We start from the raw sequence: 27,037 nt of genomic DNA, 5'->3' as shown, positions 1-27,037 counted from the left end.
CAGGGGGGTCGCAGAGAGAAAGAACTTTTCATAAACATAGGGTTAATAGTTACCATAGCTCCATAAATGATTTAGTAGCAGTACTCACTACTAAGGCCAATATATGTTTCTACTTCCCCTGTGAATATCATATTAGAAACATATACTTAGGGACACAAGGGGCTCCCAGCAGGAAAAAGTTTGGGAACACTGGTCTCAAGAAGGCAACACTGCCACCAAAATATCCTTCTGTGGTGGTTTTCTAACCTGCCTAAACACACCTGTCTGTTCTAAGCTTGATGGGACACACACTTCATTCATACCATAGTGTAAAACTATCAGTCTACACAAGGTTATTAAAAAGGTAGTGTTGATATATTTGCGGGAATGACTCGAATGAAATTCTTCATTGACAAAAATAAACCTTTTTTTGCTAGAAACCATATGGATCAGTGTGGCATTAATACACACACACACACACACACACACACACACACACACACACACACACACACACACACACACACACACACACACACACACACACTTTGTTACATAAGCAAACCATGATTATTGGATTACAAGAGTGTCTTCAGGAGACCCCAGCAGGAGAGGGCCAGATCTGCCGCCGCGGAGGAGGCTTTTTAGGAGAGACCACAAACAAACCTTCAAATCCCCGTCAAGCTGCTTACAGCGTTGCTTCGCTTTGCTTTGCCTGAAGGCTTAAGTTAGTCCAACAGCACCCTGTGCAATGCACACTCATTGAGCAGAATTGAGAAGTCAGTAACTTAACTGGGCCAAGTAGTAGCAAAACTTGACTAAGAGTATCTATACATGGGTGGATTTCTCGAAACCAAAGTTGCTTACTACATTAGCTACTTTGTTGTTTTCAATGCATTTCCACATTGACACCTACCGAAGTTGCTAACAGGCTAACAACTTCTCTTGAGAAATGCACCCCAGATTGACAAGCTTTGTCCACGGTTTAGCACCTTTAGTCCAAGTGAATGCAACTAAACACTTTCTTGCACATTCTTAAAAACAAATGATTAATGTGGAACAAATAAAGACATGTTCATAGACGGCCATTCTAAAGCTGGTTGAGAAAAAACAGCACACAACAAAAATCAGTGGGGGTCACTTGCATTGCAGACAACTCAGAAAAAGGGGCTAAATTTGCTAAATGGTGGACATATCATTTGTTGTAAGTAAAGGATTTCCACAATGTCCTTGATGGCTTTGTATTGCTCTAGGCCTCGAGGTCCAGGCTCCGTGCAATGAATGAACACCCACTGAGCAAAAGTGAACAGTCCAAGTAACTAGGGCGATAAGTGAAAATCCATTCTTGAAGCAATATTTGTCTAAAGGAGTTCTAGATACGGTTTGACTTGCTGACATGCACTTTGATAGTGGTTAAGTCCCAGTCAAGGCTCTTTGCAATGCACATGCACTGAGCAGACGTGAACAGTGATTGAGCAAAGTAAATTCACATGGTGTGTGAAGTACAGTAATATTTCAGTAGCAGTATACGGATTGACTCGCTTCCCTTGAGTTAATAACTTGTGCACTGCAGGATTGCTTTACTCTAACAATCCAGGCTCTCTGCAATGCAAATCACATGAACAGAAGTGAACAGTGACTAGGCCAAGTAAATTCAGTCGTAGTGGAGTGAAACTTCACTGGGAATTTCTATACGGATTCACTCAATTTCTTTGATGGTTAAGGCAACTGACTTGTGCACTTCGGCATTGCTTATGGAGCAGGCTCTTTGCAACGCACACCTATTGAGCAGGAGTGAAAAAGTAACTACAAGTCAGATAAATGAATTTGTTAGGTAATATATTGACTACAAGCGTCCACACTGATTGACTTGACTCAAATAAAGGATTTGTGTACTTCATCCACCTCTGGTAGTACCCAGGAAGTTAACACTGGGAGTGGTTTATTTCCAGCTCCGTCCTCTTACCTCTCTGGTTTCTCGTAAACTCATACACACACACACACAAACAGGGAAGCCGACAAGGGGGGACAAGGGGGGACAAAGGGGTCACTTGTCCTGGGCCCAGGAAGAGGGGGAGAGGGGGGGAGCGATGGATCCTCATTACATTGTAGGCTATTAATTGGCTTTGGGGACCTTTCAGATGTATTTGTTCCGGGCCCAGCCAAAGCTGTCAGTGGCCCTGCAGTGCACACACACATCCTCAACCTCAGGCACAGCACTTAAGCCTATAGGCTACTTCCGATGACGTCCCACCCAAAGCAAGCCGTCCTCTGCACCTGACTTCCACACATCAAACGGCTGCCACTGACTGCCCGTGCCGCAGCCATGTCTAAACATAGGTCAGTTCAGGACAGTGGTAAACAAGTAGGCTAGACTAGACTAGGCCTAGACCTTGGTTAGTCTACGAAGTCAGGGCAGCCAAACACCATTCACAGGCTTCATACTGTTTTACACTCAACGAGAAGGCCTAAGTTCCATGTAAAAAGTCATTATCTGGAGACTAATTCTTAGGGCAAACATCTTACACATTCAGTAGGACCAGAAGCTGTTATCTCATCTGGAACAGAATTTCTAGCAATGCAAAGTGAAGCTCAATCTGCGTTGATTGATTGATTATTTGATTAATTGATTTGTGATTTGATTGGTTGGTTCTGTTATCATGATGGGTCTGTAAACAATGGCTGCGCCACGGTGTCTGAAAGGCTTTGAAATCTAGTTGGCCTAGGGATCAATAATAGCCTGCGCGTGAAATAGTCAATTGATTTTGGCTTTATCGTCTCCAATAGCTTTATCAGCTCACCACGTTCGACAATCAGAGAAAAGGGAACATCGATCAACTGAGTAAGTTACCTGAGTTTTTGTAGCGTTGGCTTCTAAGGTTATCCAAGTCTAGCCAGCCTAGGCTATATGAGATGCACTGTCCTGTGCGCGAAGGATGCAACAATTGTCTCCATCAAATGTTTGCTATGTTATGGAAGAAAACACCAGGAGGAGAGTTCAACAACTCACTCTGGTCATACCGTCACTCGTTCAGCGTTTCTTTACTTCGCGCGACCCGCGAAGTGCATCCTTTTATTCTAATTAGGCAACTCCCCTCCACACCTGCAAAGTTCTGTAACGACGCACGTGAACGAAGTTGCCGCGTTGTAGGCCTATTGAATAGGCTGATGCTTCCTTCCCTCTCTATTGTGGCTTTCTACCATACTTTGATACAATATATTAACTTTTAGACAATATAGGCATATGGTTTTTTTTTTCTCGAATTAAGAAAGTCTGGCATAGGCTATCGGGAAAAAAGTCACAGGTCCTGGTTTACAAAAGCCTAGTCACATATTCATTCATTCACAGGAGTCGTCTAAAATAACGTAGCCTAGAGCAGTGTTTCTCAACAGGGGTGCCGGGGCACCCTGGGGTGCCGCGGTCCCCCCTCAGGGGTGCCACAGAATCATGGCTGATAAATAAATTATGTAATATGATGCATAAATTTAGTTAATGCTAGTCAGTGGAATCTTTCATCTGCCATTTACACACAATAAAGTAAATAGGTCGCCCCAGTCAGCTGCAACTTTGAATGTAGGTTGTGTGACGTCTCCAAATGTGTTACTTTTCTAAGCTTTTGTGGTATTGGATGTGATGTCATGTTACGGCTTGTTGGTTTGGGGTGCCTTGAAATTTTTCATGAATTGAAAGGGTGCCTCGCCTAAAAAAAGATTGAGAAACACTGACCTAGACCACAACAAAGAACCCAACATTCTTTGCAACTTAATAACTTTATTCAAGGTAAGCGGTTTATTTTGTTGATAATATTAGGGTATAGGCAAATTATTGCTTTTGTGTCAGAGATGGCATTGCCAGCATCATATGACTGTGGTGGAAATATATGTCTCTAGATTTCATTGATCTCGAAGTGTGCAGGTCTGATCTTCATAACAACAGACTTCAGGGAATACCACCATCCATGCCAGCTGTACCACACTACCCCGTTGTCGGTCACATCGCTGTAGGGACCCGGGTAGTACTTCCCATTCAGGTTCGCAGAGTGACATCTAGTGGAAAAAACACACACCAACAGTTTGGTTCATACAGAATTTCGCACTTAATTCTGAGGACATTAAACTTTTTTGTTTCTTCTCTAATGCTTGATTTCAGCCCTGGCTGCAACCCAGTCACGTGTCAAGTAATAGAGATAATAATAATAATAATAATAATAATAATAATAATAATAATAATAATAATAATAAAAGAAACAACATTAATTCAAAGCACATTACAAAATAGGCCTAGGAATTGAAATATGCTTAATTTTGTTTAATGCTTGTTTTCAGCCCTGCACACAGTTAGGCCTAGGTGTCACGTAATAATAGTAATAATAATAATAATAATAATAATAATAATAATAATTTTAATAATAATAATAATTATAATCATAATAGAAACAGCATTCATTTAAAGCACATTACAAAATACCCATGAAAATTGCTTTAAGAATGTATAAATAGCCTATATTAAAATATACACTACCTGTTAAACCACCAACCAGCTTTGTCTTCCTTGGCACAGTTGCGTTCGTAGCGGTCGTTATCTTGGTCAAAGGTGCTGAACCGCATGCCTTGATGGCTAGCCCACCACTTCTCCTCGGGATGGTCGGTTCCTGCCAGCGCATTGCCAGCATTGCCTCTGTACTCCCCGAAGCGCAACTGATATTTGTCCTTTTTCAGAATGATCAAAAGAACAGTCATGTCAACACAATACTACTCACTCTGAGGAGAACATTGTGACTGGAATATTGTTGGCGTACTTTCAACATAATGGAATACACAATTTACTAGACAGTTTGGTCTTCAGAAATGCATTACTGTAGGCCCTACAAGTAGCCTTCACAAGGACATACCTCTTCACTTAATACTTTGAAGTTTTTATAGACAGCAAAGCGGTGGCTCCCTTCAAAATCCTCCAAGTTGATCCTTAGGTCATAATCACCTACAGTGTTCAAATACAAATAAAAAAATATATATATAAAAATCATACATCTCATTTTCATAGAACATATCCCTCACGTTGTGCTTGCTAGTGTGCGTGTGTGTGTGTGTGTGTGAGTGTGAGTGCGCGCGCAGGTGCGCGTGTGTGTGTTTCAAGAAATGGCTTTACCTTGTGATGTCAAATAGTGTAGATTGTCATTTCCTATCCAGAACTCCCCAGTAGCTGACTCCATGTTTCCAAAACCCTCCTTGTACTCCTCCCATCCCCTGTGAAAGGAGCAGAACATCAAATACAGAGGTAGAGCTTGGCAAAAGGGAGCACATACAGGGGCACATCTTGTCACCAGGCTAGGCATGCAGCCGCTTGGGGACCCCAAGCCACTATTGTGAGTGAACATCAACTCACACTTTAAACAAGTGGCGATTTTGGTTCAAATGTTTTTTTGTTTTTTGTTTGGGGCCCCAGGTGACCCTAGAATCGCCTCTAGCACATACTAGCCTGGTTTTCAACAGACGCCGTGTGTGTGTAGCTCCGGCGCCTCGGGGTGTCGGAGCTACACACACACACACACACACCGTCTGGTGAGAACCAGGCTAAGCACATACAACTTGAGGCACCACAGCCACTTTAGAGTCATCTAGGCCTGACTAACCTTAACCCGTGGATGCTGCAAAATTGACCCAGGCGCCTGAATCTGTATGGACGCAGTATTCAGGCCCATGAGGCTTTTTTTTCATTAAAATATGGGTATGTTACACTTCTAATGCAAGTTCAGGATATTTTAAATGTAACTTATTTCATGTTTTATGTGCTTCAGAAGCTGAGATAGTTAGGTTTTCATAGGCTGAGGGCACCTTTTCCCAAAAAGACATTTAGCTAAGGCTAAGGCATTTAGCAGGCATTTTTTGCAGGTGCCTTAGGTACACCACTAGAAATGTAGCTTCTAATGGAAATGTGTTTTACATGTATGTAATGTATTTTCTTTCTTGGGGGCCCAATTTGTTTTAAAATCAGCCTTCATCACCTTTGACCTCATTACATTTTATATACCGCTAATATTAAAGGGACACTGTGTGAGATTTTTAGTTGTTTATTTCCAGAATTCATGTTGCCCATTCACTAATGTTACCTTTTTCATGAATACTTCTCCATGGTCCGCCATTTTGAATTTCCAAAAATAGCCATTTTTAGCTGCAAAAATGACTGTACTTGGACCATACTAGAAAATATTTGTTTATTACTTAGTAAACATTCATGTAAAGATCAAATTTGGCAATAGGCAGCCCAGTTTCAATGAGCAGCATAGCTGCAGTAGCTTTTTTGACCATTTCCTGCAGTGTCCCTTTAAGGGTGCGGCCCTTTCAGATGATTTTGTCCCTGGCCCGGTCAAAGCTGTCAGCAGCCCTGTGTATAAGCACGTACAGCAACTTAAGCCCCTGCTCACGCTCAACCTCATTTACAGTACTTTACCGCTTTTCATGGTCCTGTCATAATAAAGGATCAAATCAAATCAATGCTCTCACCTCTCAAAAGATTCATTGCCGTCAGTGCGCCTTTGCAGGACAGTCCAGCCCCCTCCCTCAGTCATGTCACAGTACACTTTGATCTGAGATGGACTCCTCGCGGGCTTGATCATGTAAAACCCACTTGCCTTGCTGCCATTGTTAAAGATCTGTGCACAGTCTGATAAACAGAGAAAAGTTGCATACTTATAATCTGCATGTTTTTTGTATTACATGTTGAAGCATAATCTTGTGCTCATATTTATCTACACAGCTTGAGCCAAAAAACACAAACTTTTAGATTGCGATATAACTTTCATAGGGGCTGTGAAAGGTGGCAGAAGAAACAATTGAACACCTCTGCCATGGAAATGTAGGCCTACTACTGACCAGTGAACCTCAAAAACTGTTGGTAAAACTCACTTCACCACCTCTCCTATCTTATGTCCTCAGCAACCCTGGATTTAACACTCTCCTGACTGCACACTTTGCAGCCAGCACTTCAAAAATGTAATTTGTTTCAGTTTTCTGTCTCTGCTTACATATGTGCTTCAACATTGGAAAGTGTCTTATGCACACACAGAAATTCAAATGACCCCGATGAAGGTGAAATCTGAAACATTGGATATGAAATATTGCATTGCAATTCAGTGTGACAACTGTTTTTTTTCACACGTGCAAGTATTGGACCACTGTATGCACCTTACATGGTGAGCATTTACAACTAACTTAAGTAAGGTGTGAGTTCAAAAGAGTCCTTGTGCACAAGCCCTCAGTAACACAGATGCAGGTGTGAGACAGGAAAACTTGATCAAAATGAAAAGCTCAGAAAACATGGCACACTGTCCAATTTTATTTTATTCTAAATGTAATTCTCGCTCCAAGAAATGAAGTAAGAAAAAAGAACAGTAAGCAGTGTGCAGTGTTTTCTGAACTTGCAGTCCCTTTAATGCACACCGTACCCTCCAGCGGAATGCTGTAATAGTCATTGAAAAGTCAACTATAACTACTATAGTACTATAATACTATGACATAACACAGGGCCTTTAGTAATGCCATTGCCATTCTGGTAACAGCAAACTTATAACAGTAACAGCAAACTTACAAACTTGTACCTATAAAAAAGATTTTTGTTTTGGGGTCTTTTTCGATTTTATTGACAGGACGTATGAGAAATGGACAGCTGCTGGATCTGTAGCTAGGGAACTTGACTGTCATTTCGGAAATGGGTGGAGCTGTCTGGGTGTGTTCGTAAATGCATGGAGCTTTCCACCCTTCTGGGTGAAAATTCATCAAACTCTTAACACCTTATAGTTGTTAGTTACGGCACAATAGTAGGTTTCAATTCAAATGCAAATTTGGCAATGATATATCCTGTTGTTGAGGACTTACCGCTTGGTGTAATGTTGTCAGCAACTGAAGCCACTTTACCATATCTATGACGCCATTTTGTGACATAATTTTTCATATATTATTGTTATTTCCATTAGCACCACTTACCGGCATATTCATTTGGCCCAGGCAGTTGGATGAGGTCCCCGGTGACCGCGGGTACCTGCTCCCTGGCGGCACGCAGCTGCTGGATCTGAAGCTGCTGCTTCTGGAAGCGATCCTCCAGAGCCTTCAGCTGCAGGCCAAGCCTCTCCGTCTCCTCTTTACACTCATCTGGGACCTACAGTCCCAGGAAAAAGTTTGTACACCCTTTGAAATATCTTACATTTTTGTCAAAATTGATCGTAAAACATGGTCTGATCTTCCCGGAAATCTCAAGAAGGAACAATTAGAGTCTGCTTTAACTAATTCCACCCAAACATTTACATGTTATCATAGTTTATTGACCATAAGGCTATAACATTCATGGGAGAGCAAAGCATAAGTAAGTACACCCTTGCATTAAATAGGTTTTACCCTCAGTTAGTTGCAATATCCTCGACCAGTCTTGTCCTGTAGTTGCAGATCAGATTAACAAAACAATCTGGATGTGTCTTGTCTCCCTCTTCTTTAGAGAACTGCCTCTCATCAGCAAGGTTTCTGGGATGTCTGGAGTGCATAGCTTTCTTGACGTCATGCCATATAATCTCAAATGTTTTTTGTCAGGGCTTTGACTGGGCTGTTCCAGAATGTGTATTTCATTGTTATGAAGCCATTCTAAAGTCAATTTGCTAAGTATGGGTTGTTGTCACATTTCAGCACCCATCCTCTTGTGTGCTTCAACTGTGTAACAGACTTACTCACAGACTTACTCACTTACTTTTTCTGTAAAATATCACAATAAACTTGAGTTCATTGTTCCACTGATAATAGCAAACGGTCAAGGGCCTGAGGCAGCAAGGTAGCCGCATATAATGATGCTCCCGCCACCATACTCAGAAGTGGAGATGTAACCAAGAATAGCTAAAAATGGGGTTCATTCTGCCAATCTAAAATTAATGGGGTTTCTGTCCAAAAAAATATTGCTGCACCTTTGAGGTTTGCGAAAAAGCATTTATATGCTTCATAATTACTGCTAAATATTCTGGAGACCAACGTTGAAACCAAAGTTGAATTGTTCAGGGGAACACACAATGTCATGTTTGGAGGAAAACTGGAGAACCACACCTTCATCAAAACATCATCTCCACTTTTGAGTATTGTGGCGGGAGCATCATTATATGCGGTTGCCTTGGTGCCTCAGGCCCTTGTCAGTTTGCTATTATCAGTGGAACAATGAACTCAGAAGTTTATTGAGATATTTTACAGAAAAAAGCGAGGTAGTCTGTCACACAGTTGAAGCACACAGGAGGATGGGTGCTGAAATGGGACAACAACACATATTTTAGAGGCAATTGACTTTAGAATTGCTTCATAACAATGACATACACATTCTGGAATAGCCCAGTCAAAGCTCTGACTTATGCCTTGCTGTCCTGTGACTGTTTACATCTTATGGCCAATGAAAATATGAAAACTTGTAAATGAAATGAAAAAAAAAACTCTGGTTGTTCCTTCTTGTGATTTCCGGGAAGATCAGACCATGTTTTATGACCAATTTTGACAGAAAGGTAAGAAATTTCAAAGGGTGTACAAACTTTTTCCTGGGACTGTATTATTGAAAGAGTAATGGTATGAAATAATAGTGTATATGTGCAATGTTTGGATGATAGATAGATAGATAGATAGATAGATAGATAGATAGATAGATAGATAGATAGATAGATAGATAGATAGATAGATAGATAGGCTACATGTTTACATGTTTTTTGGTCCAGTCCTGCATGTTAATTGTTTTTTTGTTTGTCTAATGTGTTGATATGTGTTTTTTTGTATAAACACTCCGGCTCTCTGTGCCCAAAACAAATTTCTCTCTAGAAGAGACAATAAAGGCTCATCCTATCCTATACCATGTCGCAAGCACACAAGCGCACACGGACACACACAAGCATGCACCCACACACACACACAGAACCTATAGAGTATACCGTATTGCATTCTTCTCCTTATACTTATCTGGTGCCTATAGTGTGTCGCATAGGGGTGTAACGGTACACAAAAATTACGGTTCGGTACGTACCTCGGTTTTAGGGTCACGGTTCGGTACATTTTCGGTACAGTGTATGGGAACAAAATAGAAAACCGTTTTCTCTCTCAGCTCGTTGTTAATTTCACCAAAATATTGTCAAAATACAAACGAAAAAAAGGAAATACATTCAACCTGCTACTTTGGGTCGGAGATTTCATCAGTGTAAGAAATAGCACTTTCTCCTCAAGGTTTCACAAAGACCAAGCCTCTACACCTGTTTTTTCTTGCATTCTCTCTCAGGGTTCTGCACGAGCCTCTGCATGTAGTAGCAGCATAATGTAAAAACATGAACAGAGTAGCCTTTTACTCAACCTTTCGGTACTCGATACAGCACTGTTCGATTCGGTACAGGTCTTTTCGGTACGGTACGTCGGTTCGGTTCGATATCGTTACACCCCTAATGTCGCACACATGCATACACACGCACCCACACGCGCACGCAGAGGACAGTATCAATCAAGACCGTGGGTCTATAGCGCTTCTGTCTTCTCCTTTAACTTTTCTGAGACCTATACCGTGTCGCACACATGCATGCATGCACGCGTGCACGCACGTCGCAAGCACACACGCACTAACGCACGCACACAGAGAGGACAGTAATCAAGACAATGGGTCTATAATGCCTTTCGGTCTCCTCCTTAAACTTCTCTGTGTCTTGCAGCCACAGGCTCACACACATGCACACACAACAGGACCAGACAAGATTGTGAGTCTAATTATAGTGCCAGCCAAAATACAAAATAATAGATTCCCAAGAACACTAGGATGTTTTCATTCTGTCCCTATACACATAGGGAGCTGTTGGAATCCTTTCCATGACGTTCTATTCAGTAAAAAAAAAAACTTTTGTTTTAAATTCTGCTTTTCAGCTTGCTGATATACTGTAGATGTTATTTCTTGATCATTGACATACCATACACATGCATATTCAAAATGTTAAGAATTCTTTAAGACCAAACAGTTTATCTGGTGCCAGGAAGTAGAAGAAAGATGTACAGTGTATTCATCATTGAGATTGCCATACTTACAGAATGGGATAACTTCAGTGTCAGTGCAATCCAAAGGAGAGCATACACTGCTCTGATCTTCCCCATGTTCACGAGAACCACAGATGCAGAAGTGGTCCTCTGGTCAGTGGTTTATGGGAGCGCAGGGTCTTGCATCATATATACACCTCTCTGATCTCTTGACTTCACCCTGTGAAAGAAAAAAAAAACAGATTCTACTTTTCTTCACATCCAATAGAATCCTTGGACCCAGGCAAGATAAAAGTTCTGACAACTCAGTGACTCACCGACAACTAAACAAATTCTCATGTTTCCCGTCACATGAAATTCCTTAATAACAAAAATATGTCCTTCTGAGGAAAGGTCTACAATATATGAAAAATATGACGGAGTAATGTGAGATTTGTGGTTCATCATTTAACATTTCTGTTTTCATGTGTTCGTTAACACGTGCAGTAGGTGAGAGATTCTTCACTGTGGTGTGAGTTAGAATACCTGATTAGCCACAGATAGGCCTATGAAAGAGGAACGGAAAAAATGCACTCGAAGCAAATGAGAACAGGATGTCTCCGGTTGTAAGGTGCATAACCTGAGTGTTTTTGAAATGTCTCCTTTCACTTCAACATCTGATTACATTATTGTTATATATATATATATATTTAAAAACCTAGTCAAAGGCTCAAGAGATACTCCATCGTTAAATATTTCCTTAGCGTCCCCAGTCTTCTCTCATGTTGTCCAGTGATGTCTTTTTTGTTTCTGTAATATGCATGTTGAGTTTGTGCCAACATGTGGAAGCCAAGTTTCCTTCTGGGACAGTGAAGGGTATCAATACGGGCTGAAAAGGGACAATATACGATACCCATATGTTCTGTTTGTCATGGCAAACAAAAAGGTTAGAAATTTGGAACGGTCTCTGTATCTAATAACAAAGTAAATATGATTAGAAATTGAATTTGGACATGTTATTAATTTGCACCTCAAACCATTATAAGTAGTAATTGATGGTGGGCAAATGTTCCTGAAAAAGAAAAAAAATCTATAGCCTACTAGGTTTGATTTTCATAAGGTGATGCCATGCACATTATGGTGCTTGGTAATGAGAAAAGTATACATTGTGACTCGTTATAAGCCTCAACCTTTTCATAATTTGTTGTAGGTTGTGGAGTGTTTATGACTGCTTTAGAGAGTAGGTGATTCAGCAGCAGCTGTTCCATTTTGTAAGAAGCACATTCTTTACATACATCACAGTTGGCAAAGGACGGACAGTGGGGGGAAAGACCCACTGCATTAGTCAGGAGTCCCATACTTTTAACACTTTGCAACACTGGCTAACTTCAGAGAGGAGATGTTGTCTGGAGGTGGGTGGATGGATGGATTTGGTTATGCCTCTTCCCAGGCAACATCTCGAGAATATGTAAACAACTGTCAGCGAACCACTGTTCTTTCCATGAATCAAAAGAGCACAGGAACACAAGACAGACAAAAAGGGTCACATATAAATATTTGTTTTATTTCCAAGACAGTAGACGTATCAAAGTTTATTTACATACATGTTTGGCAAAGACACGTGTTGAGGGGAAAGCATTAGCTGAAAGGTTTAGCACTGTAACCAGGTGACTTGCAGAGGTAGAACAGAAACATATGACACAAGTAAAGGTTATTTCCAAAACATTGGACTCAATGTCACTTCAAAATCTATTGAGATGGGCAGGGGCCTATACTAAGAAGCTGGTTCAGGAATAAAACGGGTTAAGTTAAGAGGTACCGGTAATGTATCTAATAAAAGAGCCTGGAGTCTTCCTCATGGGGACTCCAGGCTCTTCTATTAGATGATTTACCTCTTAAATTGATTTAATCCTGAACCGGCTTCTAAATATAGGCCCAAGATGGTTTGACACTTCAAAATCTATTGAGATGACCAGGGATCCAGCTACATCCAGCCTTGTGTGATTTAAACGGGCCTGGATTGGAAGCTCTCCGGCAGTATCCAATGCACTTTGGACCCATAGTAATTTTGAAATGACGTCGTTTTGGATCAAATGTCAACATCTCCAATGTGGCACGCCGACATTCAGACCAGATAGCAAAAACATGACCATTTCAAATCCATAATGCATTTCTTCAAGTTATCCCACTAGCCAGACCATTTTAAAGCAGGGGCATATTCCAAAGCACAGGTTTAGACTCTTATCTGAGCAAGTTGGTAAAGCTTAGTTAATACAAGAAACCTGTGGTTCTATCATGTGGTTTACGACTCATCTGGGTAAACTAAGCTGGGAGTATTCCAAGAACATGGCTAAGAGATACCCATGGCGAAGTTAACTTACAGCAAGTGGCAAACCTACTAATAGATCACCTGCACGTGTCATTTGGTTAAGAAAGTGAGGACTTCTGGCTCTTTTATTAGCCGATTTACCAATACCGCCATGTTAACATAAGATGGGGCCAGGTACCAGGTTAAGTTGAGAGGTAAATCATTTAGATGATTTACCTCTTAACTTAGTGTTTCTCAACGGGGGCGGTACAGCCCCCATGGGGCGTTGGAGAACTCTAGGGGGGCGTTGAGAAGGATACAGCTCAGAGGGGGCAGTGCTTAGTTGCCACTGAACCCCATTCTTGGAATACCCCCGCCCCCTAAGTCAATCACTAAACCATCTTTTTTTAAAAATATGCCCCAGGCCGCTCCAAATGGAACCAAAGGGTATTCCACGAACCTGACTAAGTAGTACAACAGGTTACGGTAAGTGGTAAATCATCTAATAGAAGAGCCTAAAGAGGCCTTATTAATGGCACGGTGGGCCACCCATTAGGAGGTTTACCACTACCTGTAGGTGAACTAAGCCAAGTTTATCACCTAACCAGCTTCTTGGAAATCCCCCCCCCCCCACACACACACACACAAGCTGATCATCTTCTTAGAATAGATTCAGTCGGTACATCTGGCCAGCCCAGTGAAGCTAACCGTTTTCCTCCACCCGCTGGTCTTAGAGTGCCAATCACTGTCCGTTGGCACAGAAACGGAGGGGGAAAACAAGCAGCTCTGCTGAGCAGGCCAGATGTGCTAACTGGATCTATACTGCCCTATAAAAGGCAAAGTGCAGTAACTATGTGAATCATTTAAACTGAGAAAATGCCTTTAAGTATTGGTATTAGGTTGGATATTGAAGTTACTGCAAAGTTGACATAGCAAGATCTCTAAAACGGGACGCATCTGGACCAAAAAGGCATTATGAAGACTTTTCATACTTCACATTTTCAGTCTAATCTCAATTTTGATAAAATATGTAGTTACTGCCCTTTGCCTTTGTAGGGCAATATAGGCCCCAGACAACTGTAACTGGGCTGTACTTCCTCATCACATTTGGCCAGTCCAGCGAAGCTAACCGTTTTCCCCTTCATGGGTGGAGGAAACGGAGGGGGAAAGCAAGCAGCTTCGCTGGGTAGGCCAGACGTGCCGTCTAGATCTATACGCCCCAGGCAACTCTGGAGTGCATTTCTCGAAAGCATGGTTGTAAGCAAGTTAGCAACTTGGTGAGTGGTGGTCAACGGATAATTGCATTGCAAAACAAGAAAGTAGCTAACGTAGTTAGCAACTATGGTTTCAGGGAAATGCACCCCTGAGCTGTACTCCCTCCTCATCACCATGGGCTACAGGGATCGGGGCAGTCTCTGAGATAGGACTCCAGGCTGCCAGTGGACACCTCCATCAGAGTGGTGTAGGTCGTCAGCTTCAGAGATAAATTGTACCGGAAGGGGCATACGGGGAAAAAACAAACAAACAAACAAATATTTAGTTACAACCAAACAAGAACCCATGTAAATAAAAAAAATGGAAACTTTAAAACCTTACTGTACCTTGTTCAGGACTGGTCTGGTTGACAGGACATCATATAATGTTTTAGGGGAAATATTCTGGAGGGAAACAAAAACACAAAATATCACTGGTTTTGCCAGTCATCAGAAGTAAGATATTTTGTCATATAGGGGTAGAGTACAGATTTTAAGAATGTCCAGTATCATAATGCACATCTATACAGAGTATTCATCACTCAAACACACACACACAGACACGTCTACAATACATTTTGAAAGCAGCTGCATAAGCATTCCACTGCATCTCACATCAATTCCCAACTACCTATGATAGAGATGGACTACTCATGCTACTGTATCACAACAACAATAATAATAAATAATAGGCATAGGCAGCCATGGCTCAATGGTTAGAGGGCTGGCCTTTAAATCAGAGGGTCGCTGGTTCAAATCCCATCCTTACCAGCACCTTCACCCATGGCCGAAGTGCCCTTGAGCAAGGCACCTAACCCCACATTGCTCCAGGGACTATAACCAATACCCTGCATCTAAATGACTGCAAGTCACTTTGCATAAAACGTGTCAATCAAGTGTACTGCAAAATAATAATAATACAAATAAGCGATGGTGTACTCACAGCCTATGATAAGAGATGGACTACTCGTGGTACTGTATATTATTATTATTATTATTATTGATGAGAGATGGTGTACTCACAGCCTGTGTGGTCTTGTTCATGCACCTCATGGCGGGAGTCCTGCGGTCATCTAGGATGAAAGGCTTGTCCCAGTGGTCGTAGTTGGTCTCCAGCACGTACCACCTGCCCAGCTTCAGCTTAATCCTACAGCACAAGAGCAGACGATGGCCAGACTGGTGAACCACATGCATTCCTAGATTAATCCAGTGGTGTTGTCTACGTAGAAGGCAGGTATACGGAGTATGCCCACTTCAAAATTTCAGTATACCCACTTCAAATTGATTGATCCATTATTTAGAATAACAAATATATACAGTATACCCACTTACAAAAATGCTCAAATATACAGTATACCCACTACAAAAAAAGTAGACTACACCACTGGATTAACCAGAGCGTGTGCACATGAACATGCACAAGTAACATTTTTTAATAATAAAATGTCCTCAAATACAATTATCACAGATACAAATACCCAGGTCAAAAAAATGTGTACTTAAGTGTACTTTAAATATATTTAATTTTCTGAAAGTATATTTTAAGTACACTCTACTTATCAAGTACAGTACTTAAGTATGGTATTTAAAAATATACTTATAGTTAAGTGTATTTTAAATATATTTTAAAATAATTTGTATTATTAAAGTTATGTACTTAAATATAGTTTTATAAAATATACTGTTAGTGTATTGTACTTTAAATGTATTTTAAGTATATTTGTATTTTAAAAGTAATGTGCTAAGTGTAGTATTGTCAAATATACTATTAGTGTATTATATTTTAAATGTATTTCAAGTATATTTGTATTTTATATATTATTATATATTATAAAGTATACTATTAGTGTATTATACTTTAAGTGTATTTTAAGTATCTTTGCATTTTAAAAGTTATGTACTTAAGTGTAGTATTATAAAGTACACTATTAATGTATTGTATTTAAATGTATTGTAAGTACATTTGTATTTTAAAAGTAATGTGCTAAAGTGTAGTATTGTCAAATATACTATTAGTATATTGTATTTTAAGTCTAATTTAAGTACATTTGTATTTTAAAAGTAATGTGCTAAAGTGTAGCATTATACAGTATACTGTTAGTGTATTATATTTTAAGTGTATTTTAAGTATCTTTGTATTTTAAAAGTTATGTACTTAAGTGTAGTATTATAAAATACACTATTAGTGTATTGTATTTAAATGTATTGTTAGTACAATTGTATTTTAAAAGTAATGTGCTAAAGTGTAGTATTGTCAAATATACTATTAGTATATTGTATTTTAAGTCTAATTTAAGTACATTTGTATTTTAAAAGTAATGTGCTAAAGTGTAGCATTATACAGTATATTGTTAGTGTATTATATTTTAAGTGTATTTTAAGTATCTTTGTATTTTAAAAGTTATGTACTTAAGTGTAGTATTATAAAATACACTATTAGTGTATTGTATTTAAATGTATTGTTAGTACAATTGTATTTTAAAAGTCATGTACTTAAGTGTAGTGTTATGAAATACAATATTATTGTATTGTATTTAAATATATTTTAAGTACATTTGTATTTTAAAAGTAATGGGCTTAAGTGTGGTATTGTTAATTATACTAGTAGTATATTCAATTTTAAGTCTATTTAAAGTACATTTGTATTTTAAAAGTAATGTGTTAACGTGTAGTATTATAAAATACACTATTAGTGTATTGTATTTAAATGTATTGTAAATGCATTTGTATTTTTAAAGTAATGTGCTAAAGTGTGGTATTGTTAAATATACTATTAGTATATTCTATTTAAATGTATTTTAAGTACATTTGTATTTTAAAAGTAATGTGCTTAAGTGTAGCATTATAAAGTATACTATTAGTGTATTATATTTTAAGTGTATTTTAAGTATCTTTGTATTTTAAAAGTTATGTACTTAAATGTAGTATTATAAAATACACTATTAGTGTATTGTATTTAAATGTATTGTAAGTACATTTGTATTTTTAAAGTAATGTGCTTAAGTGTGGTACTGTTAAATATACTTTTAGTATATTCAATTTTAAGTCTATTTTAAGTACATTTGTATTTTAAAAGTAATGTGTTAAAGTGTAGTATTATAAAATACACTATTAGTGTATTGTATTTAAATGTATTGTAAATACATTTGTATTTTTAAAGTAATGTGCTAAAGTGTGGTATTGTTAAATATACTATTAGTATATTCTATTTATAGTCTATTTTAAGTACATTTGTATTTTAAAAGTAATGTGCTAAAGTGTTTTATTAAAAAATACACTATTAGTGTATTGTATTTAAATGTATTGTAAATACATTTGTATTTTTAAAGTAATGTGCTTAAGTGTGGTATTGTTAAATATACTATTAGTATATTCTATTTTAAGTCTATTTTAAGTACATTTATATTTAAAAGTAATGTGTTAAAGTGTAGTGTTATAAAATACACTATTAGTGTATTGTATTTAAATGTATTTTAAGTACATTTGTATTTTTAAAGTAATGTGCTAAAGGTTGTTTTTAGAAAATACACTATTAGTGTTGTGTATTTAAATGTATTGTAACTATATTTACAAAATAAATAAACTAATTACTGGCCAAAGTACAGTCATTTTCCTAGCAAAAAATGTCTATATCTGGAACATGGACAAGAACCTCAATTTATGATGATGATGAATGACTCCCCTTTTTCCAGCATGAATTTTGGAAATAAACTACAAAAAAATCATACACAGTACACCATTATAGTAATGTATGGTATTAGAAAATGTACTGCTAGTTTAATGTATTAAACTTTGTTCTTAAAAAAATGTACTCAAACATAGTGTTAGAAAATATACATTATCAGTTATATATACCTAAACTTTATTTTACGACCTTTACAAATATGCATATTTTTTTGCATACTTACTATATTGCCTTTTTGACACTAATATTAATTGTCTTTAATGAAATGTACTCACTTATTAAGATTTTATGTTATTTTTCTTGTTGTCTTGAACCACTTCAAGTGTATTTTAAGTGTATTTGTATTTTTAAAGTAATGTGCTTAAGTGTTGTATTTGAAAACATACTGTTAGTGTAGTATATTTTAAGTGTATTTTAAGTGTATTTGTATTTTAAAAGTAATGTGCTAAAGTTTGGTATTAGAAAGAATATTTGAAACGTACTTAAAGTTAAGTATGATTTAGTATATTAAGTACACTTGTACAAAGTTTGATTTTTAGTACCAAAAAGTCAACTTAAAATGTGTTAAAGCTCTACTTAATTATATTTCAAGTGTATTTAAGTATACTATAAGTTGTCCCCAAAATAACATTCTTTTAAATACACACTTTTGAAGTATATTTTAAATACAAAAATACATACTTATTAAGTATATTAAGTACATTTTGTTTCACCTGGGTACTTTTTTAAACCATCATTTTAGTGTATTTTAACCTAGGCTTATTTATTCATTATGCTTTGTAACATTAAATAACCTTCCACCTTCCATTTTGTTAATGTATTTTCATGGTAAAAACACCATATTCAACACCACAAACACATCTTAAAAACCCATCTAACCCCTTACCTATTAAACTTTTAAGCACAATACTGAAGTCTGTACTTAAGTTGTGTTATTAGTGTATTAAGTGCACTTTAAGTGTACTTTTTGGTGCACAAATTAAACATGTAAAAGTGTCTTTAATTCGTTAAAAGCATAACACCACCAATGATTTCTAAGTATTATAATTAAGTATATAAAAGTATACTTAAAGTGTACTACTCAAGACTATTACTTCAAAAACGTAATTGTGCCTGTCAAAGAACAGGTAGTTGTGGTCTAGTGGTTAGAGTGCAGGTCTGTGGTTCAGTGAATTGTGGGTTCGAATCCTGGTTGAGGCAGTGGTTGTTGTCTGAAGTGAAGGTGAAAGGAAGGTTCATGTGAATGGCTGATGGTTGTGAACAAGACAATGTACAATGGAAATGAGCAATTAGAGATTACATTAATGTTTTTTTTTCATATACTTTTGAAATATATTTAAAGTGTACTTAAAATAAATATATTTGAAATGTGCTTAAAGTAAAATCTACTTGTAGTATACTTAAAATACATTTAGAGTCAATACACTTAAAATGTACTTAAAGCGATTTTTGTGAATATATTTGAAATGTACTTAAAGTAAAGTATGATTTTAGTATATTAAATACACTTGTACAAAGTTTGATTTTAGTACAAAAAAGTCAACTTAAAATGTGATTAAGCTCTACTTAATTATATTTCAAGTGTATTTAAGTATTACTATAAGTTGTCCCATAATAACACAACTTAAGTATGTACTTCTGCAGTATACTATAAAGTACTTTCTCATGACATTGAAATAGATTTCTAATGTACTTAAAATGTGCTTATCCGCATGCTAAAGTTCACATTAAACACATTTTAAAGTGACTTGGTTAGTATACTTATAATGTACTTAAAGTTAAATATATTTTTAGTATATTAAGTACACTTGTACAAAGTTTGATTTTAGTAAAACAAAGTCAACTTAAAATGTGATTAAGCTCTACTTAATTATATTTCAAGTGTATTTAAGTGTACTATAAGTTGTCCCAAAATAACACAACTTAAGTATGTACTTCTGCAGTATACTATAAAGTACTTTCTCATGACGTTAAAATAGATTTCTAATGTACTTAAAATGCACTTATCCACATGCTAAAGTTCACATTAAACACATTTTAAAGTGATTTGGTTAGTATACTTATAATGTACTTAAAATTAAGTATGATTTTAGTATATTAAGTACACTTGTACAAAGTTTGATTTTAGTACAAAAAAGTAAACTTAAAATGTGATTAAGCTCTACTTAATTATATTTCAAGTGTATTTAAGTATACTATAAGTTGTCCCAAAATAACACAACTTAAGTATGTACTTCTGCAGTATACTATAAAGTACTTTCTCATGACGTTAAAATAGATTTCTAATGTACTTAAAATGCACTTATCCGCATGCTAAAGTAAACATTACACATTTTAAAGTGACTTGGTTAGTATACTTATAATGTACTTAAAGTTAAATATATTTTTAGTATATTAAGTACACTTATACAAAGTTTAATTTTAGTACAAAAAAGTCAACTTAAAATGTGTTTAAGCTCTACTTAATTATATTTCAAGTACATTTAAGTATACTATAAGTTGTCCCAAAATAACATTCTTTAAATACACACTTTTGAAGTACACTTTAAATACAATAAAACGTACTTATTAAGTATATATTAAGTACACTTTTTTTTTACTTGGGTAATCATGCTGTTCTTAAAAGGAGCACTCCTGCCAATTTCAATATGCTGTTGTATTGCTCTCGCTGCCCTTGACTTGTTAGTACCCGGTAAAGCTGCATTTTTCGGCTCAGCCGTTTCCAAGATCTGAGCTATTCTAATGGGGGCAGATTTTGTTTACATTTAAAACTCTTAACATAGACCTACTCCAAATATTTTCCAAAAAGGTATCGCTGTTTGCTAGATGTCTGCTGATATTGAAATGTAAACAAACACCTGGCCCCATTGCAATGACCAGGATCTCAGAAAAGGCTGAAGAAAAAAAAAATCTCAGGTACTGACAAGTCCAGGGTAGTGTGAGCCCTACCACTGCATGTTGAAATTGGCTGGAGTTATCCTTTAAGTATTGGGAATATTGCTGATCTTATTTTTTGTTTACTTTGTTTTATGTTTATTCCGTTTATTCCATTAATATTTTGTCATGCTGTACTTTTCCTGCCAACCTCCCTGCCGCGCACCCCCCTAGCACCCTTTACAGCCACCCAGGAGTCCCCGGGCCCCCACTTTGAAAACCACTGATCTAAAAGCCTGTTCTCCACTTAGTACATAGAACACACAATGAGGACCCCATTCTGGGCCCCTCCTCTGCCTCAGTCTGAGACAACTAATCCATTTGTCCCCGCTCTGTCGGATTCCCTGCCACTGGATTTACTGCAACTATACTCACGACGTGATCTGCAAGCAAATCTGAACTTTTCATTCATTATATAGGCTTTGACACATTCCTGTTAGCAGCAGAGCACAAGGTTGGAATGTTAGTAGGCTTACATACAGCTCCCTGCTGCTGACGCCTCAAACTGGCACACTAACCAACTTGGCTAGTAACCCACTTTCGCTCATTTGGTAATACAGTAGTGGGTTATTTATATTTAAACTTGACATTTTAAACCTTGATTTCCTTTTAGATAAATTAAGCTGCTCCTGCTACTCAAGTTCCCCAAACTGGCATTGTTGTGAGGCTGTGAATTCGAGTCTCGGACAGCATTCTACCGTGCACCAACTCCACTATTCGCATAACCGGCCATTTGACTCTTTAAACACGAACCCGCCTCTTTTGGGGGAAAACAAAAGACCTTCCCCATCGCCTTGCATTTAGACTCGAGGAAATAAACATCCTTTGGGCAGACAGACACAAAAACACATCAGATGAATCAAATTCAATATGAATTGGCAATGCATTCCCGTCGGGGACTTTGAACAGCACTTAGGGCCGAGGCTACAAGTGCTTTATCTCTCGTTTGCAAGTGGTGCTATAGTATTTCTTCAGAAAATGAGTACTCCTGGCTCTTCTATTAGATGATTTACCTCTTAACTTAGCATGGTTTACTCCTGAACCAGCTTCTTATTATAGGCCCCAGGTCAGACCAGTCCAATACACAACACATTCACACTCGCGCTTCACTCACTCATAGACGTCGAGTGCGATGAGTCTTGTTCTGGTGATGACACAGCCCTGCCCAGTCTGGTTTCCCCCAAGGATGAAGTAGGCGGGAGCCAGGAGCTTGGTGAGGCTTAGGCGGCTTTTCGCATCCTCATAACTGCAAACAGGAAGCAAGAGTCAGCTTTTGCAGTTTCACTGGGTCTGCTCTTCCAGTCAAGGGTGCCAGAACGAGTTTTAAAGTGGTGGAGCATTTTTTTGTCTTAAGTCTCTTTGTTAACTCATTTGTCTGCATTAAAACAAGTTTTAGAAAGACTGATTTAGGGAGCCCAAAAAGTGGGGATGCCAATGCACAACTGCATCCCCCTTTCCGGCACCAATGCTTCCGGTGTAATCTAGCCCCTGTGTGTGTGTATTACAATTATTACACATAGTAACAGGGGCAGCCGTGGCCTTAGGGGATGGACTCAGATCAGAGGGCTGCAGGTTTGAATCCCATCCTTCCATTCCCCATCTCACCCCATGGCTGAGGCAAGCCTCCTAACCCCACACTGCTCCCAATACGCTGTACTTAAACAATAACTAAGCCGCTTTGGATAAAAAGCATCAGTTAAGTGTAATGTAATACAACATGGTAAAGGAGTCTTGTAGCATTTCCATTGGACATCTGTTGTTAGAGAGGTGTGCAAAGTGTGTGCCACGGGATGTAGTCAGTAGTATTTACCTGGTGGCATTCTCTAGAACAGTGCGTGTGAGGAAACCCATCCACATCCCATCTCGCTTGCCCATGATCCACTCCAGGATTCCTGTGGAAGAAAAACAGATGGTGCCAGAGGAGCGGAAAGAAGAGGTTATTAAAATATTCTAGAAATAACTGAACACACACACACACACACATACACACACAGACTCTTTTGTGGTGCATGTTTTTAGGGAAAAGCAATGCATTTATAATTTTTACATTGAACAGGGTGAGATACTGGCAAGTTCAACTTCCACATGTACAACCTATTTTTTTCATGTGAGGAAAGATATTTTAGGACACTAAACTTTATACACTTAAAGACATTAAGAGCACTGACCTATATATCCCCCGTCGATGTTAAAGCGTTCATTCATGGTCAGGGTGAACATGTTCTGCAGACGAAAACAACACCTTGTTGACATTTCGTTAGCAGAAAAAAAGTCATTGACCTTGAAAAAAAAAAGCTCGCCCTTATCTTACTATGTACTTACAGGTTTGACCCCGGTCAACATGCCAACATAGCCTGCAAAGTTGGTGGATTTGAACACAGTGACGTTGTTGCGCTTGAAGTCCAAGTTCACGGCGAGAGGCTTCAGCTCGTCAGTAAGTGTCCAGGAATGGTTTTTGTGATTCCATCTACACACACACACAGAAGTAGTTAAGAACCAGCATTTCCCTTTTTAACCACTTTTGGCCTTTTACAATTGTATTTATCAGACAGGCAGTGAGAGAGAAAGGACACGAGTGGGGAGAGAGATGGGGAAGGATTCGGAAAGCACCTCGGGCTGGAGTCAAACCCGGGTCCCGGTTGTAACGGTACAGCACAGGGCACTAGCCCAATGAGCACAGTCCTCCCCTGAACCAGCACTTCCAGTATGATATCAACTCTGGAAATCACCACTTACCCCATAAGAAGACCAAAGTCCAGATTTCGTGCATGATACAAAGTACCTGTAACAGACAAAAATCAGTGCCTACCCATCATGCAAATATTTACAAAAAATAAAATGGAGAAGGTACATTTGACAATTCCTACCATTTGCGTCCTCTGCAACCACAGATGTGCACACGGTAAAGACCTCATAGAAGATGTTGAAGAGGAGGATTTCTCCAACAGGAACTCCCGAAGCTAAGGATATGCCAAGGATCTCTTGGTTGAATGGGTAGGGTAGCGTATCCAACATCAGTGGCTGGAAGAAAGGGTAAAAAAAGAGAAAGAATCTCATCTTCAATCTATACAGGCCAGTGAAAGTGAGCAATCTTAATTCAGAATAGTGTTGATTGGTTAATTGAGATGCAGGCAAATGTTTGATGGGATGTGAAGGCTTACCAAGACATCATCCACCAGGAGCATAAGTTTCCCACTGGGAAACAAATTGTTTGCTAGATCCTTTATGGCCTGTACCATAGCTGCCAGCTGGAAAAGGGAGAACATATTGACTAAATTTAATAACCTTTTAGAGAGAATTCATCATTTGGTGATGCCGCCAGTCAAATTGCAAATAAACAAAGTAGCCACAGTTGCCAACTCTGATAGGCCTACAGCAGTAGACATTGCAACAATGTATCAAATCACAACCTACTTCATTTTTCCTCTCTTTCACCACGGCATCCCATCTATTAACGGGGTTCTCATCGAGATTGACTGTGTACCACGGAACCACCCCTTTAAACCTGGACAAAAGTTTACCAGCGTGAGACAGCTGCACAGCTACTTCAAAACTTCATTCAAAATTACACGCGTTCAACTAGCGAATTCCGAACACTTACGTCGATCCTTGAGGAGGATACATGCCGCTTTTGCATTCTTCGGCGTTCTAAAAGGAATGAAACAAACAAAATGGGCTTGGGCAGCGGAAAACAAAAAACAGCGACTGCACGCTTTGGAACAAAATGTTCATTATGATTTATAACACTGAAATGTGAACGATTCCGTAAAAAATTACGGTCACCTACCCCATGCTGACATGTTGTTAACAAAACTGCCAGAGTCCAAAAGGCGTAGAAAAGACAGGTTGAATTCATTCCTCTTTAGGTCAAGTTTATGTGGCGCTAACGATTCAACTCCTCTTCCCCATTAAAACGACGCTGGAATGTACCATTACACTCGTAGGAGGACTTGCACCAAACCTCGATATTTATCTTTACGAACTACAACAACAAAATAAAAATGAAACAAAACACAATGCTTGCAACAATCAAAGACTGTTAAATGACGCAATGGCGAACTCTATAATACAAAATTTACAATAAACCGAGGAGTCCACTTCCACTGAACCCCACGGGGGAGACGTTGGCACATGTGAGACCGTCTATTTTCATAAACAAGGAAGAGACCTTGCTCTCTGCTCTCTCGTGTCATCACATGATGCCAATTTGGGCTGGGTGCAACTTCCAAGAACGAGAAGAAAACATTTCTCAGGCCTATGTGTACAATTAGTTCTAGGTTTCATGTCCACTGTGTGCTGTCCAGCAAATTACTGTAGAATAGTGTTCTTTTTCATGCTGAAAATGTAATATTTTGAGAAAATGTGTGGTGGGGTTTCAAATCAGCTGTGGCTAAAATGAATTAAAAACCAAGGCCTAGGCCTAATAATAATAATAGTCAGGGTACGATTTGTGTGTGTGTGTGTGTGTGTGTGTGTGTGTGTGTGGGGGGGGGGTCGTCCCCCCTTCTGGTCTTGATATCGCCACTTTTTGTACATGACTTAATCACAGTTCAATGTAATTCCATTGATATTGCTTACCATCTGAAACATATCCCCCCTTCTGGTTTTCCAACAAATCGCACCCTGATAATAGTCATGATAATAGTAATAATAGGCCTAATATAATAATAATAATAATAACAATAACAATAATAATAATAATAATAATACATGGAAGAGACAAAAGAGAATAGACAAAACTTATCCCAGTCAGTAGCCTATTCTTGAATTAAAGCTGTTGGTGAGTATTTTGGTTGGCCTATTTTCAAATGACTGTGTCGACCTTTTTGAAAGCTAAATTAAGACTGGCACAGCGTGCCAAAACGATATACTACTACTAGCGCCTCAATCATCAAATTATAATCATAATTTCTCAAAACAGGGACCATAAGACAGATTTAGGAAGGCAATAGGCCTGCAATCTTGTCTAAACCAGGGGTGGGGAACGCTTTTCATTCAAGCGGCCACTTCAAATTCCTCCAAGGGCCGTAAAAGTCCTCCATGGGCCGTACTACGAACACAAACCAGGATTTCCCCCTGCACTTTAGGCCATGAAGGCAGTCACCTTTAAATCAGACCCCACCTTCTCTAGGTCCCCTGAAATATAACTGAATTGTATTGAAAATGTAATTTCTCATATTCTCTTACAAAACATCAACGTCATATTTCATGTCAAGCTGCATAACATTAAAGTTATAATGTAAACAACCCACAAGACATAGGTTCCTCACCCCTGCTCTAACCCCACCCCAGGTGGCAGTCCTGCCTCAAGCACTACTTAAAGTAGCTCTACAAGTAAAATGGATCAAATTTACCTTTGGCTAAGGCTCGCCCTAAAATGGTGTTTGACCAACATCAGACAACTTCAGTTTTTGGTGCGAACTTCTGCGAAGCAAGAAATTAGCCATTTTTATTAGCAAAAAAGGCTAATAACTAAACATTATAAAGCAGACAAAACCAACAGCCCTTGCCTTCCAACTGAAGTCATAATAAATCATACTAAATGCTAAATCACAAACAAGTTCTCAGAGCAGGTGCTTTATTTATTTAAAAAAGTGAAAATCTAAATAAACAACTGTGAAAGGGGAAAAAAATCTGATAAACAAAAAGTAGAACAAAAAAAGACTGTACATGTCCATATATGATGATCACATGATTCCTTGTTGCTGGTTCTTGGATAAGATTTTCTTGGAGCACTCCAGCAGTGCATTGTGGATGTCCTTGGCACAGGAGATCTGTGACTTGATCATGCTGAGGTACTGGGAGTAGGAGAGGGCCTCGTTTGGCACCGTGTCTGGCTTGGTGGCCGTGGGTACGAGGTTAGGCGAGTGCTTGGCACTG

The 27,037-nt window shown here is 38.4% G+C and overlaps 3 protein-coding genes across 3 annotated transcripts in view; all 3 read right to left on the bottom strand.

Annotated features, from left to right (window-relative positions):
• Positions 1-3,265: 3,265 nt before the first annotated feature.
• Positions 3,266-11,323, bottom strand: fgl1 (fibrinogen-like 1). Its single transcript, XM_063189598.1, has 8 exons — positions 11,050-11,323; positions 7,963-8,134; positions 6,484-6,643; positions 5,129-5,226; positions 4,872-4,960; positions 4,502-4,689; positions 3,707-4,026; positions 3,266-3,350 (listed from the first exon to the last, which is right to left on the bottom strand). Exons 1-7 carry the CDS (start codon positions 11,113-11,115, stop codon positions 3,867-3,869), a joined length of 933 nt encoding a protein of 310 aa, XP_063045668.1. The 5' UTR covers positions 11,116-11,323; the 3' UTR covers positions 3,266-3,350; positions 3,707-3,866.
• A 1,197-nt stretch (positions 11,324-12,520) lies between these two features.
• Positions 12,521-25,282, bottom strand: LOC134439542 (acid ceramidase-like). The gene is made up of 13 exons (XM_063189441.1): positions 24,945-25,282; positions 24,759-24,805; positions 24,572-24,662; positions 24,319-24,405; positions 24,025-24,178; positions 23,894-23,939; positions 23,480-23,624; positions 23,326-23,380; positions 22,968-23,049; positions 22,272-22,403; positions 15,562-15,685; positions 14,887-14,943; positions 12,521-14,759 (listed from the first exon to the last, which is right to left on the bottom strand). The coding sequence occupies exons 1-13, from the start codon at positions 25,011-25,013 to the stop codon at positions 14,670-14,672; spliced, it is 1,179 nt and encodes a 392-aa protein (XP_063045511.1). The 5' UTR covers positions 25,014-25,282; the 3' UTR covers positions 12,521-14,669.
• A 1,436-nt stretch (positions 25,283-26,718) lies between these two features.
• The window catches only part of med29 (mediator complex subunit 29), a 4,136-nt gene continuing 3,817 nt past the window's right edge, over positions 26,719-27,037 (bottom strand). The window contains exon 4 of the mRNA XM_063190656.1: positions 26,719-27,037. This exon is cut by the window's right edge and continues 35 nt beyond it. Coding sequence (XP_063046726.1) covers positions 26,845-27,037 — 193 coding nt within the window. The 3' untranslated portion in view covers positions 26,719-26,844.

The sequence above is a fragment of the Engraulis encrasicolus genome, chromosome 23 (assembly GCF_034702125.1).
Source record: "Engraulis encrasicolus isolate BLACKSEA-1 chromosome 23, IST_EnEncr_1.0, whole genome shotgun sequence".
Classification (NCBI taxonomy): Eukaryota; Metazoa; Chordata; class Actinopteri; order Clupeiformes; family Engraulidae; genus Engraulis; species Engraulis encrasicolus.
This window is presented reverse-complemented; position numbering and strand designations above follow the sequence as displayed.

Excerpts from the sequence above, each read along its gene's own strand:
- fgl1 (XM_063189598.1), bottom strand. The coding sequence starts at position 11,115 with ATGGGGAAGATCAGAGCAGTGTATGCTCTCCTTTGGATTGCACTGACA. Across the intron at positions 5,227-6,483 it reads GGCAATGAATCTTTTGAGAG|GGGATGGGAGGAGTACAAGG; the intron begins GTGAGAGCATTG and ends CTCCTTTCACAG. Across the intron at positions 4,027-4,501 it reads GCTGGTTGGTGGTTTAACAG|ATGTCACTCTGCGAACCTGA; the intron begins GTAGTGTATATT and ends TTTTTCCACTAG.
- LOC134439542 (XM_063189441.1), bottom strand. The coding sequence starts at position 25,013 with ATGAATTCAACCTGTCTTTTCTACGCCTTTTGGACTCTGGCAGTTTTG. Across the intron at positions 24,663-24,758 it reads TATCCTCCTCAAGGATCGAC|GTTTAAAGGGGTGGTTCCGT; the intron begins GTAAGTGTTCGG and ends ACTTTTGTCCAG. Across the intron at positions 24,406-24,571 it reads TGAAAGAGAGGAAAAATGAA|CTGGCAGCTATGGTACAGGC; the intron begins GTAGGTTGTGAT and ends TCCCTTTTCCAG.